Source organism: Alosa alosa, chromosome 5 (assembly GCF_017589495.1).
Source record: "Alosa alosa isolate M-15738 ecotype Scorff River chromosome 5, AALO_Geno_1.1, whole genome shotgun sequence".
NCBI classification, from domain to species: Eukaryota; Metazoa; Chordata; class Actinopteri; order Clupeiformes; family Clupeidae; genus Alosa; species Alosa alosa.
In genome coordinates, this window is record NC_063193.1 from 2,993,305 (window position 1) to 3,007,012 (window position 13,708).

General features: G+C 40.2%; 1 protein-coding gene across 1 annotated transcript; it reads left to right on the forward strand.

The window, feature by feature from the left end:
• Positions 1-119: 119 nt before the first annotated feature.
• suds3 (SDS3 homolog, SIN3A corepressor complex component) lies at positions 120-13,079 on the forward strand. The gene is made up of 12 exons (XM_048244249.1): positions 120-345; positions 1,524-1,593; positions 3,529-3,584; positions 6,463-6,534; positions 6,694-6,713; positions 6,846-7,002; positions 7,411-7,506; positions 8,407-8,468; positions 8,736-8,757; positions 9,661-9,766; positions 11,814-11,898; positions 12,207-13,079. The coding sequence occupies exons 1-12, from the start codon at positions 219-221 to the stop codon at positions 12,303-12,305; spliced, it is 972 nt and encodes a 323-aa protein (XP_048100206.1). The 5' UTR covers positions 120-218; the 3' UTR covers positions 12,306-13,079.
• Positions 13,080-13,708: the final 629 nt, after the last annotated feature.

Below are 13,708 nucleotides of genomic sequence, written 5' to 3' on the forward strand. Positions count from 1 at the left end.
CCCATTTGTAATATGAAAATAAGTAATGAATTGCTTTAAATAACCGCTCTGTAAAAAATCGGGCGCATTTATAAAGTGTGCATTTTCCATAGACGGGCATTTTCCAGCATTCTTCAGGCTTGTTGCTGGCATACTAACTTTAACCACTCTTGGGTCCTTCCACATTCGAGCGCTGTTTTGTTGAGAAGTAAATTTCGTTGTGGAAGTGGTGTTTATGAATGATAAAGAACCAAATGGCATCAACTCTGTTGTCGCCTGTGGTTGATTATTACAACGATGAAGAAGAGCTCGATAGTGTGGATGATGATGATGACAGAAGTTTCAGGGGCAGGGACTCGGAAGAAGGTAAACAGACTAACGTCAACTAATTTTCTGACTAGCATCTAGCAGATAACCAACACTGGATATCTCCCCAGTGCGATGTCTGGCATAGCCATGAAATAAGTTAGCGGATAACTAGGTAGCTATCTTAAACATTGAAAACTTGCCAGGTTAAATTCCCCGATGTTTCGTATCAGCTACCCACTCATCATCTTAATGTGCGAATGGCGCTGTGTTGGGTATCGCTAACTACCTTGTTGCAGTGTGATGTTGGTAGACATTTGCTAGCTAGCTAACTTGCTACCGAGTTAGCATTATGAATTATTCTTGTGAGCGGATTGTAGGTGGCCGTTGGTATCACTGAAATTACACAGATTTCCTCCCAAATTACTATTTGATTAGCTAGGTGTGTTGCCCGTGGTTTGACCTTACTCATCATAGTAGTCAGTCCGTTATAGTGTGCTGTTACATGCCATTGTTTTGAAATGCCAGTAAAGCCTGTACCGTTAGCTGCTGAATGGTCAGGCTCTTTGGCTAATCAGACATGTTAGCTTGCTTAGCTAACGTTAATACTTTCATGAAATTATAGGTAGCTTATTATTTTCTTCATTTGACGTTATAGCTTGTGTGTATCATTGGATATTGGAAACGTAACGTTATGTCAGTGAAGTAAAAGCTTTCGCGTTTTAATGCTATTTTATCTCGAAGTTACGAATGTTTGTGATTTAAAAGTATTGGCTATCTACATTTAACGTTGCGTTAACGCTATGTGTTTTGTTCTGTGTTATGCTTGTCTGGTCTTATTTAGTTTCATGTCTGATTTGTTACATTCCAAGCATTTGAGTCTGTAATGACAGTACTGTAAATTAAACAAGATTGAAACGATATCAGATTATTTATTTGTTTTACAACTGTAACACTACCCGAGTTGAGATGACAGCGCGGTGTCAACGGCGGTGCTGGTTTTACGTTACTGGATTGATGTCAGTCTGACCCTATTTTTTACAGTCTGTGGTCTGACCATACATTATGTTGCGATTAGATCATAGATGTTGCCATCATCATTATTAAATGATGATGCAGTGGACTTTGGACTGAATGCAAGTTGTATGAACGACTAGTTATTTGGATATTTTCCTGTTGCATTGACACAACCCTGTGTATATCATGTAATGATGTGATTTTTGTTTTGTTATTGGTAGACACAGAAGATGCCAGTGAGACGGACCTAGCAAAACATGATGAGGATGACTATATTGAGATTAAAGAGCAGTGAGTATAACCATCGCCTTGGGGAGTGCAATAATTGATAACAATTGATAATAATTGATAGTAATTGATTTTAACACAGCACTAAGTAGCAGTGACTGTTAACCAGATTAAATGCAAATATCACCAATATTTGGATCACAGCATTTTCAGATTCATATTCTAAATTTAAGATTTTAATATTTGATATATAATGTTTTTTGTCCATACAGGCTCATATACTGTTACCTGACGTTGACCTGTGTTGTGTTTTGTAAAGGCTAGTAAACATCACAGGGCAAATGTTAGATATCCAGGGGCCTGTACTACGAAGTGGGGTTACTGGCTTATCTGGGTAACTTCGAGAGTAACTTGATCACGTGTGGCTTAACTTCCCGATTAACCCGTACTACAAAAGGTGGATAGGTTTTAACCGAGGTATGCTGCCATGGCAATTTACGCTGCATCTCAAACAAGCTCCGAGCAGGTTATGTTTGTGGTTAACCCGAGGTTTCCGTTAACCACACCCTTTATAAGTACCACCCCTCCACTAACAATTTCTCCTGAGACATGTCGGCGTACCTGGATGATCCATACGACATTGGAGCTAAAATCGTGAGGGACTCTCTTCGCAGGGCGAGGGGTTTTAGAGACCGCCAGAAAATATATATAGCCTACCCGGACGATATTCTCTATGAAGATATAGATTGTCAGCCGAGGGAATTCGTTATCTTTGTCAGATGATCTAGGAAGACGTCTCATAGCAATGCCCGTACGTGGACATTCATGTATTCCATCGGTGATGCTGAACATCTGAGCAAGAGTATGTCCGAAAATAGGCCTACAGTATGCTGAACATCTGAGCAAGAATAGGCTAAAATAAATCGGACATAGCCTACAGTAGGCCTAATAAATTAAAATCATCATTTTAACAAACTTGTTGAATTGAATGTCATATTACTGTACCCTGCACATAAAGGCTACACATTTCCACAGCACCAGAATCCGACCGAATGCCTCCCTCAACCCCCTCTATAATCGGCCTTCCACTATTATTTGCGATGGCCAACTCCTCTGCTACTGTAAAACACTCTGGTGCCTTTCCTCCTACAGTAGTGTTCAAAGACACCTTTTTCTTGTTAGCTGTAAAACAGGCCAAGTGAAGGCTATAAGCTAGGCCTACATGTTTTCATAATTAAGAAATATTAATGCAAGCTATAATTATATAAACCTACTATTTTGAATAATGTTTTTGTGTTTCATTTTCACCTGCTGCCATGTGCGTTTGGCAATGGTGTTGCATCTGAAATGTTCACAGGATTAGGCATACACTAAATCAGTCAATGGGGGCTACTTAAACATTCAATTATCCTTATTACTGTAATCTATATGCCCACTTCTGAATTGGGTTGCATCTGTAGGCCTTTCTATGAACTCAAAATAGGCTATTTAATTATTTCAACTCATTTCAGACATTCCGCAAGCTACTAATCCTCCGTAACACATATTTGAAGAACATGTGGGAATAAAACTTTACTTTTAGGCATTTATGCTACCCGATCTGCAATACGTTGCCAACAGCCTTGCTTTGTTCACTGCCGACGTATTTGATTTTTGTCGTAGAGTGGGTTTTAATTCCTCATAACTTGTCATAATAATTGTGCATTCCTCATCCGTAAAATAAGGTGATCGCGTCATCATTGAAAGTGGTGACTTGCGCTGCAACCTGCCCCTTTTATGTGAACGCGCACAAACTCCAATTAGGTTAACCCCGGCTCAACAAATCAACTTCATAATCAGCGTCGTAGTACCGATTAACACAACTTAAGATAACCAGGTTTTGTCAAACCTGGTTTAACAAAGTAACCCTGGGTTACATCTGGGTAGGTTAAGCTCCGTTCGTAGTACAGGCCCCTGGTCTCTCTCTCACCTTAGTCGTCCTTGTTCTTCAATTTGCAGGATGTATCAAGACAAATTGGCTTCACTGAAAAGGCAGTTACAACAGCTTCAGGAAGGTGGGTGTAGTGTCTTCAGCTCTTATTAAAGATGTGTAATTAGATATTAAATGCCCTGATGTTTATGTGATAAACATGTAATTATCCACCTTATTCATGAAACCCTACTTCCATCCGGTTTTCATCTACTGTTCATTCTGTTTACATAATAACTTAGTGCAGTCTCAGCAGGCTAACTATAACGGTCCGTGTACCTTCTGTTCATTTGATTTTCAAATTCGAAACGAAAATTGAAAATCGAAAAATTACCTTATATCTGTAATTTTTAAAAACAAAATAGGAAATTCCCTCGTGTTTTTGTTTTGGATATTAAACTTTGTATCCCCACGACCGAAATCCAAAATCCGCACAACAATAATGTGAAATCGGCACTTTCCTAAATTTTTCATTTGGCCTATCCCTGCTAGGCTGTCCTACATTGAAACCTATGACGTTTTAATTAGAGATATGTTTGTAAACAAGCTAACTTGCGCAGAAATGTCAGCTATGTTGTATCAACTAGGAGCAAGGGGAGTGGGGCCATTAGAGAACATGAGAGCTGGAAAAAAAATCTGACAACAATTCACTGGCCTAGCATGAGGCAACTAAAATATGCATTTGGGCTCCTCTGTTGTTCTGTATCTTGCTGACTAGCCTATCGTTGCCTGTTTTATGTTGGTAAAGGAGAATAGTAATGGAGAAAGAATCGAGAATGAATGAGAATGGGGGTTGTTAGTGGGGGGGATAAGGCCTAAAGAAGCATAGCTGACCAAGGACGTAGGCTGGTTATGGTTATGATAATAATCGCAGATGCTTCTGTTCAAAGTGACATACAACTAATTTATATTTATATTCATATTGTAACAACTGAGGCAACAAGGTTCAAATCAGTACATTTATTGGGTCAGGAGCGGGGAACACAGACAGGTCAAAACATCATTATAGAACACACAAGGCTAGTCAACACATGCACAATACACGAACGGGTAGTCACACACAACACACATGAATAAACACATGAGGTACAACCATAGACTGTATATATATATATATATATATATATATATATATATATATACACAGTCTATGGGTACAATCAAGGGAAGACTACACATGCTAACACACCACAAGGTAAATGCAAATACAACTAGGCCTACTAAAACCGATATATCACATTCCAACATGCACATATGGCATTATGGGAGTCCGATACAACGAGTCAAACGCACCGACGTTACAATTTTTTTTTTTTTGCAGTTTAAACTGTTAAGCTAAGCCTATACCTACAAAACATTGGCAAATAAATGCATGATGTCAATAGTCTTTTCAGTGACATTTCCCCTCTTTCTTCGAAGGGTGCACACAACCTTAATCCCACTCCCTAGCACACCTGGGACATAAATTAGGCCTACATATCGATGAAAATGAGAAGCTTGGAATGTTCTGGCGATTTTTTTTTTTTATTTATTTATTTTTATTTATTTATTATTATTTTTTTTTCTTCTATTGTGCAGATCACTGTCCTTCAACATCACCATCTTGCTCCCTTTGATGAACATATAGGCTAGCAATTATCCATTCGGGCAGTGGCAAAAAAATGCTGTCAGCATGCAGTAGCTTGTTGAGTGCGTGGTAGCCTCGTGTGCCTTCATTTTTACCTTGAATAATGACTAATTGAAATTACAATATTGACATTCAAACCCTCATTGTATATTTGATTATTTTTTCCACAAAATGCTTCAATATTTGTGTTTTTTTTTTTCTGGGAAGTACTGTTTTAGGTAAAGGTCTTCAAATCCGTTTTTTGATCACTGTTTCGACCTTGAAAATCAAATGAACAGAAGGTACACGGTACCTATAACATTCTCCAACTTATATTTCTTTCGAAAAGTTGACAATTTTGCATTCGATGTGGATTCTCCATAATATGTGACTGACAGAAAAAAATACATGCGTTTACTTTTAGATGGCTTAGGATGCGTCAGGCAATGTTTACCATCACATTAAATTCAGTACAACACAGCTTCAGCCAGAAATAGAAAAACGGATTTCTGAATACTAAAGTGTCATGGCGATGCCCATGTTTGGCTCAGGAATAAGGTGGATAGTTACAAAGTTTATGGGAGATGGGTGTAATTATTATACTCTTCCAGCTCCCAGCTTCTTCTTTCACACCAACGCGGGTCCAGTATCAACAATATCACCTTAGCCTCAGTTGAAAGTCTTATGATGACTTTTCTGCTGCTATCCAACGTCCCTTACTCTATGTTGGGATAGTAATGGGTGATATGTAAGGGATAACGGCCGCCGAGGTGTCCCAAGTACGGAATTAACAAACGATGCGGAGGCAAAGAACTCCACAATGCGCAGTCCATTAATTCTGTATATCGTGGCCGGTATCCTGCTTATCCCCCTATATATAGGTAATAGTCATGCCTTTATAGCACGCAAAGGAAACAAGCGGTTCAGTTTCAAAAATAGCCAACTTATTCAGTTTGTTGTGCTCCTTCTTTTGGTTCTGACAGTGATAACGGAGGGTAGTTAGCTTGTATACAGATGAATCCATTGTTGTGAAGCCTGCTGCCTAGTTTAACTGCCGTTTACGGGTTGTTATAGTTACCATTCAAAAGAGCTTCAATGTGGAACAGTGTTTAAAATTTGGTGATTACCAGATCTAATTTATAGGTGTCCAGATATACAGAGCCACCCCAGCTGCCAATCAGAAAAGAGTATTTCATCTCTCTGGGGGGAAAAGTAGTAATATGAGAGGGCAGCTGTTTTATATGGATACAACTTGAATATGGATAAGCATGAGCAGTACTAAGATCTTTCCCTCAAGTAACATCCCTTAACCAGCATATTATTGAATAATGTATGATAAAATGAATATTGTCTACAGGCACGTTGCAAGAGTATCAGAAGAGAATGAAGAAGCTAGATCAGCAGTACAAGGAGAGACTTCGCAATGCAGGTCAGTCCACTCTTCTGTGCTCGAGTCACTAAAAGATTTTACATCGACGGTATAGATTTTGCTCATTGTCTTGCATTTTGCTGCAAAACTCATGCTTAAAATAAGAACCAGTGAAAATGTATTTGGCGTGCCTAATAGATTGTCATTTCTGGTTTACAGATCTGTTCTACCAACTTGAGGTAAGTGCTCTAAACAACCTGTGTAGTTAAATCCATAATTGTTATGATGGGACACATCCTGCTTATACTTGGCCCTTGTATATTTATTACTACACACTCTATCTTTCTGTCTCACACACTGATTTGTTATAGACGGAGCAGGTGGAGAGAAGCTACATCAAAGAGAGGAAAGCAGCGGTGAAGGAATTTGATGATAAGAAGGTTGAGCTGAAGGAGAACTTAATTGCTGAGTTGGAGGAGAAGAAGAAGATGATTGAGAATGAGAAATTAACAATGGAACTCACGGGCGGTAGGAGCCACAGAATAATCAGATGGGGGGGGGGGGGTGATAAGACAACGGGGATGGGGGGATTAACATCTGTAACGTAGCACAAAGATGTAATTTATTTTTTCTCTGATGTCCGTGGTATCATTTTTTTGAAAGGAGAGAAAGAGGATTGAGAGAGACAGCGAGAAGAGAGTGCTTCCAAGACTTCTGAAGAATTGCATTCGGAATTAACAGGATGCCCAATTACTGCGGGCTCTTTCATGGGGGCATTAAGTCTGATTAGTCGCTTTGTGGGAACTTTAAATTCTCAATTATCACTCTCAGATTGAAGCTGGTGATGTGCTAAAGCCATTTCCCTAATTGTTTCAGCTTCGACACATCGCCTCAGAGACCCCTTGCGAGTCAGGCTGAAACTTTCTCTCTCCCCAGATTCCATGGAAGTGAAGCCCATTATGACCCGTAAGCTCAGGAGACGACCCAACGACCCAGTTCCCATCCCTGACAAGAGACGAAAACCTGCGCCTGATATCCTTATCAAAGCCCTTGTGACAGAGCGCCGTCACCATGTGATGTACAGTATGCGTTCTGATTGCCATACCAACGAGCTTGGCTTTTTTGGTGTTGCGGTCCAGCTGCAGTTTTTGTCCTTTGTTGAATCGCTTGCTGTGTGTGTGTGTGTGTGTGTGTGTGTGTGTGTGTGTGTGTGTGTGTGTGTGTCATGGATGCACTACGTAAGGGGATAACATGTTGGAACTATCGACTATGTTGTCGATTATGCGCCCTGACCATACCCATGTTTCCAGTTCTTTGACGTTGTAGTCAAGCTGCAGGTTTGGTACCCGGGTCGAGTGACCACTCTGCACTCTCCCTACGCTACACCACTCTCTCTCCCCTCTGAAGACATTTATGCTTTTGCTTGCTGGTCCGTTGCCATAGCATACAAATTTATCAGGAACCTGCCCTAGCCATTCTCAAATGATTGGCTTTGTTTGTTTTTATTCAAGGATACTTTGCTTTTCGCTGCTATTTCATCAAGTCAACATTGTTATAATCAGTGTCGATTGTGCTTGATGAATAATTGGCCAACTGTAGGAAAATTACCAGTCCTTTTTCATCTGACACATTTGGTATGGTCATTGTGCTGCTTGAGGCTAATAGACAAATATGGCTGCAAATCAGCCGTTGATTGTATGATTGTGCAATTGAAGACGCACACGTTTTATGCTGTTGATAGTCACAGCCTTTATTCATAATACCTCTTTGAATTCACACCCACACAGTTCTGGCCTATCAACCATAGTGCAATCGTAGAATAGCTAAAATAACAGGATATGAAAAATGTAATTTTATATCACCAGTTTTTGTTATTGATGTTGGTATTGATGTATTTTATTACAAGATATAATCTGCCTTAACTCTCAGCACCTCAGTTAAACTATTTGTTGACAGAAGAACAGATCATGGAAGATCTGCGGACACTAAATAAGGTGGGTGTGAGACAGAGAAGCATTTAGTCACCTGCCATGGTCACGAATTGTTTGTGTTGTGTTTGTTTGAAGTCACATTTAAATCACTGCCACTATGATGGAGTGACTCACAACCCATCTCATCTGTTGTTTTCATAGTTTACTCTTGTATTCTTTGTCATATATGTTTGTACCTTAATAGTACCATACTTTTAAATACTTTTTATGTTGTAGAATACTTTTGCTTTGCCTCTAATCTAGTCTAACTGACTGTTTATTTCTTTACAGCTGAAGTCACCAAAGCGACCTGGTAAGACATGTTTTAATATATTTATAAAATGCATGTTAAAATAAATGTTTATCTGTGTTAAATAAAACACTTACTTTGCAAGGGATAATGGAAGACAATGTATAGGTAGTAGATAGATAGATAGGTACCGTGTTTTGGTGGTAATAATCACCTGCTTTTACGATAATTGTCTCTGTTCCATCATGTTATTTATTTGCTAAATAACTTTGCAGAGTCTTTTGATATTAAAATAAAGATTACATTGTAGACCACAGACAGCATTGTCAGTACAGCTCTATATTCATAAACAATCTCACAAACCTTTCAATGCTTTATTTGGCATTGCTAAATATAGACAATGACAAAAAAAGACAGGCATTGATTTTTCTCCACCCTCACAGCTAAAAAGTTAAAAGAAAGCCAGATGCCAAAGAATAGAAATAACTATTTTTGCCTCAAGTTCTCATACTTTCCAATAAGCCACCCATATTGCAGGTGCTTTTGTATCCATATTTCAATGGTATCGGGCTAGCAAGCATGCATATCATTTGCAAATAACATTGCAGCTGATTAGTTTTGCCTGATCTGTATACTAATTTTATGTCCATGTTAGTTTTTATTTTACTCTTGTAAAGCACTTTGTAACTTGTTTTTTAAAAAGTGCTCTATAATTAAAGACTGGTAGTATTAGTGGTAGTAGTAGTAGTGGTGGTGATGGTAGTAGTAGTGGTGGTGGTGGTGGTGGTGGTAGTAGTAGTGGGGGTGGTAGTGGTGGGGGTGGTAGTAGTGGTGGTAGTGGTATTAGTAGTAGTGGTGGGGGTGGTAGTAGTGGTGGTAGTGGTATTAGTAGTAGTGGTGGTAGTAGTAGTGTAAGTAGTGCTTCCCATGAGTAATGTGTGCTTCCTGTGTGTTTGTGTTGTTTAGCCTCCCCCTCGTCTCCGGAGCACCTCCCCACCACCCCCCTGGAGGCCACGACCCAGAGATACGAAGCACGCATAGAGGAGGGGAAGCTCTACTACGACAAAAGATGGTACGTAGCGCAAGTCATTGATTGAGCCTGTTTGGCTTTATGTCCGTGTTCAAGGGAGCTCAGATCACCAATTTTACACCAGGATTGAGGGCCGCATTTTTCAGAAAGAGAGGCGCAGTGTTTGATCCTGACGAAAGATTGTTGATATCTGAACAGCCAAACAAACACACCCCTCCCTTCTGTGCTCCTGAAGCAGTGCTTAAATGTTTGGTCCGTGTTTCCCTCTAACATAGTAGTTCATGCTTCGGCCACTAGGTGATACCATTTCTTTTTGAAGTTTCCTGTAGAGGCCCTCAGGAAAAGCTTATATTGTATGCAAACAACCCGTGCAGTCCTGCTGAAATGTTTTATAGACGGCAAAGCTTTATTTATTTATTTTTAAAAACCTCCCTGTAAGTATGTAGTATTATAAGTCATATTTCCCATAGCCAACAGACTTCTGTTGGTAAAACATCCTCTAACAGCTGTGACAGAAGGACCTTAGTGTCTGGCTTCACAATATTAGTTTGACATCACGCTACAATATTCTTCAATGCATTGACCATTCCCATTGGAAGTGTCACAAACAGATTGTTTGTGTGTGTGTCTGTGTGTGTGTTTGTGTTTGTGTGTGTGTGTCACAGGCCTTTGGGCATGGAATGCAAAGCCTGGCACTCGTCACAGTGATTCCTTTGAAGCTGAAGCTGAAGACAGACTTTTAAAAAAGTATTTATTTCCAATGGAAAGAAATATGATTTTCTTTAGTCTGCGAGTACAGACTGTGTTGAAGTTGAAGTGCTGGGTACCTGCTGGCTGACTAGCTCACTCAGGCAGGGGGCAATGGAAAGTAGTTGCCACGGGCAGACAGCAAGTAGAATGCACCTCCATAACTCCCTTTTTAGAGCGATTTACTTTCTTTTTTTTTTAAGCCTGCCTCAAGACAGACAGCCGGGTGTTTGAGCTCTACGGCCTCATGGAGCAAACCTTTCTCACATCCCGGCTTGAACGATTTTTCTTTTTTTATCCTTCTTTCTTTCTTTCTTTTTTTCTTTCTCGCTCTCTCTCTCCCGGGTAGAGGTTTGGGTAGGTGACCCGGGTAGAGGTTCACTGTGGAACAGATCTTACCCCGATTCGACACTGGTCTGCCCCACAGTCGCCGGGCGTCTGTGGCGAGATTGTAACAAGCAGCCTACACTTGAGCCGCACATTATAGCAGCTTGAGAGGAGCTATCCAGCACTAGACATGATAATCTGTCTTGCATATTCTTTGTGGGCTGACATGGGGCGCTTAAGATTACCTGCATAATTTGCACTTTCAAATGGTCTGCAAGCCTGAACATTGTGGGTTCAAGGACTCTTCACGCCACCCCCATACCTGCTAGCACACAGTGATATTTGCAGGTCATAGCCTCCTGATAATGCCTTCTCAACATGGCTTTGAGACATCTTTTGTCCAGTCCTAAAGCTGAAAATATTCTATTAAAGCAGCAGCAGGCTTTTTGTTGTTGAGAGCTGGCAATCTACTTACTGAAAAGGCATACAAAATCCTTACAACAATAGCACAGTTGGCTCTGCATCCTAGCCTATTGCCAGTATTTTTGGCAATATCATAGTCTAAAATGCATAGTCTAGGTGGCTACTTGGAATGACAGATGTATGTATCTCTCTTTTACATGACCAAATATGGTGAGAGATACTTTGAAGATGATCCCAGCACTAAGTACTAGCTTCGAAAATGGCACATTTTAGTATACTGTTGCTTTATGAGTCATGTTGTGTTGCATTTGACATGTTTGACACAACTCCACCAGGTGTATCAGTACTTTCTCCCTATTAGTACTCTATCCATTGGGCATGCTCTGTGTTGTAATATTTCTGTGTCTGACTCACACACCTACTTTAAATTAATTGTGTTCTTTAATATAGATTTTAAAAAATTCTGGCACAAAACAACCTGACTCGATCTGCATTATTCAAGATGGTCTACCAAATGGCAGTTTGTACTGTATCAGTTGTGTGTATCACCAGTATTTATGGTTGTCTGTGTTTCTCTCCCTTACACTCCAAGGTACCATAAGAGCCAGGCTATCTATCTGGAGTCGAAGGAGAACACCAAGATCAGCTGTGTCATCAGTTCCATTGGCGCTAATGAGGTAGGGGTCTGAGCGATTTCACCAATCAGGAGCGTGTGAACAGGAAGCATTTCTTAGTGTAAACGAGTAATTCCTCACTGAAGTTTGTTGCTTTTAACTGTTAGTGGCTAAACAGCTCATCGTATGAAAACAGTGAATCTGGTTTTCGGTCAAACTTCTCATCTACAACTTTGCAACATCATTTGCATAACATCTATCAAAGATCTCTTGCAAACCAGATTATATCTAGCAGCAGTTTTGTAATAAGAATTGTTGACTTCTGTGATGCAATCTCATGACCCCTTTTTATTCTTTGATTTCTCTGTCAGATCTGGGTGAGGAAAACGAGCGACAGCACAAAGATGCGAATTTATTTGGGGCAGCTACAGAGAGGAGCGTTCGTCATCCGACGCCGGTCGGCAGCATAGAAATCCACCGCCCTCGGTTTCACCCTCGTTCTCTCTCCCTTCATCTCCCTTCCCCCTCCTCTCCTTTCCGCCTGTTACATACCTCTCGTTAAATGCTCCCGTCCTTGGCTCTTCGAGCACAGTTCACCCCATTTCATCTCAACTTTGCGTTTTTCTCGCCACCTCACTCCATGCCTAAGGTGGTCTTCCTCTGCCAAGTGACCCTTCTGTCAACCCAGCTCTGTGCAGTGGCAGAGAAAAAGAAAAACACCACAGTACGCCAGCAACAACTATTGTTTTTCCTTTACGTTTTTTCCCCTTTTGTATACTCTTTGTTTATTTGTTTGTATTTTTTCTCTTTTTGACTTTTTTTTTTTCTCTCAAGAAGGAACACTTTCCAAAAATCCATCACTGTTTTATTTTTGTATATCTCTGTGGTGTTCTCGATCAAGATGTGCAAATACGAGACAAATCTATATGCAAGACATATTGTCTGACATCTTTGAGGCCCTAAATCATGGCATTTTTTTTGTTCTTTTTGTTGTAAAAAAGCATTGACATTGGAACAGGTTTTGGATAATGGAGGGAGAGAAGGTGATGTGTAATATGTTGTATATATTTTCTGAGTGTACATGAGTGTAGCTGTCCAAAGTCTCTTTTTTTGTTTCTAGCCAAGCAATGCGGAACCTGTCGGAGTGGTTGTCCGAGTTGTGTGCAACTAAGCTCAATCACGGATGTGGACAGTTTACAAGTGATGTTTGTGTTGTGTCCCATTTATTAAAGAATTTGGCTTAATATTTGGCTGTCATTTTTTGTTTTTGTTTAGGACTAATGTTTGTAGAGCTTCCACTTCAAGTTTAACATACTGGTAGTCATTTACCCAAATAAATTTGTACATACTCAAGTCAAAGGTGAAGATATTATGTCAACATATTATTTCAGAGGTGAAGATATTGCAATTTCAGCATTGAAATCTAATCATAGTTCTTCACCAATTTTGTGACTTCTTCCACATTGCCATTCCCAGCTTGCAGTTTACTTACCTTTTAGGTATTGTGTAAGCACAGAAACGCTCTCTCCTTTCCATCTTGGACCGGCCCTTTCACCTGTCACCTTTCCTTGCAGCAGCAGTGGTGGTGAATAAGCAGTTGGCCTGCCCTAATGATGCAACCTGTCAGACCAGGCGCCGATTGTTTTTCCTGCTGCACTGAGATTGCAATGCCTCATTCTTGTTTGTGTGTCTCGGACGCATTTGTCCAATTTTCTTTGAGCATCGGTTGCTGCCCTGGAACTAATGACCTGCCTCATGCCTTTCTGAACTAGCCAGCGGGCTGTGGCTGCAGCAACACTAATTTGTAGCCGCGGTCTTAATGACTACAGAAGACTATCCGGGCATGAACACACTCAGTTTGAGAGAGATAAAA

What these genes read in the sequence shown, in the direction of transcription:
- suds3 (XM_048244249.1), top strand. Translation starts at nt 219, where the DNA reads ATGATAAAGAACCAAATGGCATCAACTCTGTTGTCGCCTGTGGTTGAT. An exon ending in GTTACAACAGCTTCAGGAAG is followed by an intron (nt 3,585 to 6,462) that starts GTGGGTGTAGTG and finishes TATTGTCTACAG; the next exon opens with GCACGTTGCAAGAGTATCAG. An exon ending in CTCTACTACGACAAAAGATG is followed by an intron (nt 9,767 to 11,813) that starts GTACGTAGCGCA and finishes TTACACTCCAAG; the next exon opens with GTACCATAAGAGCCAGGCTA.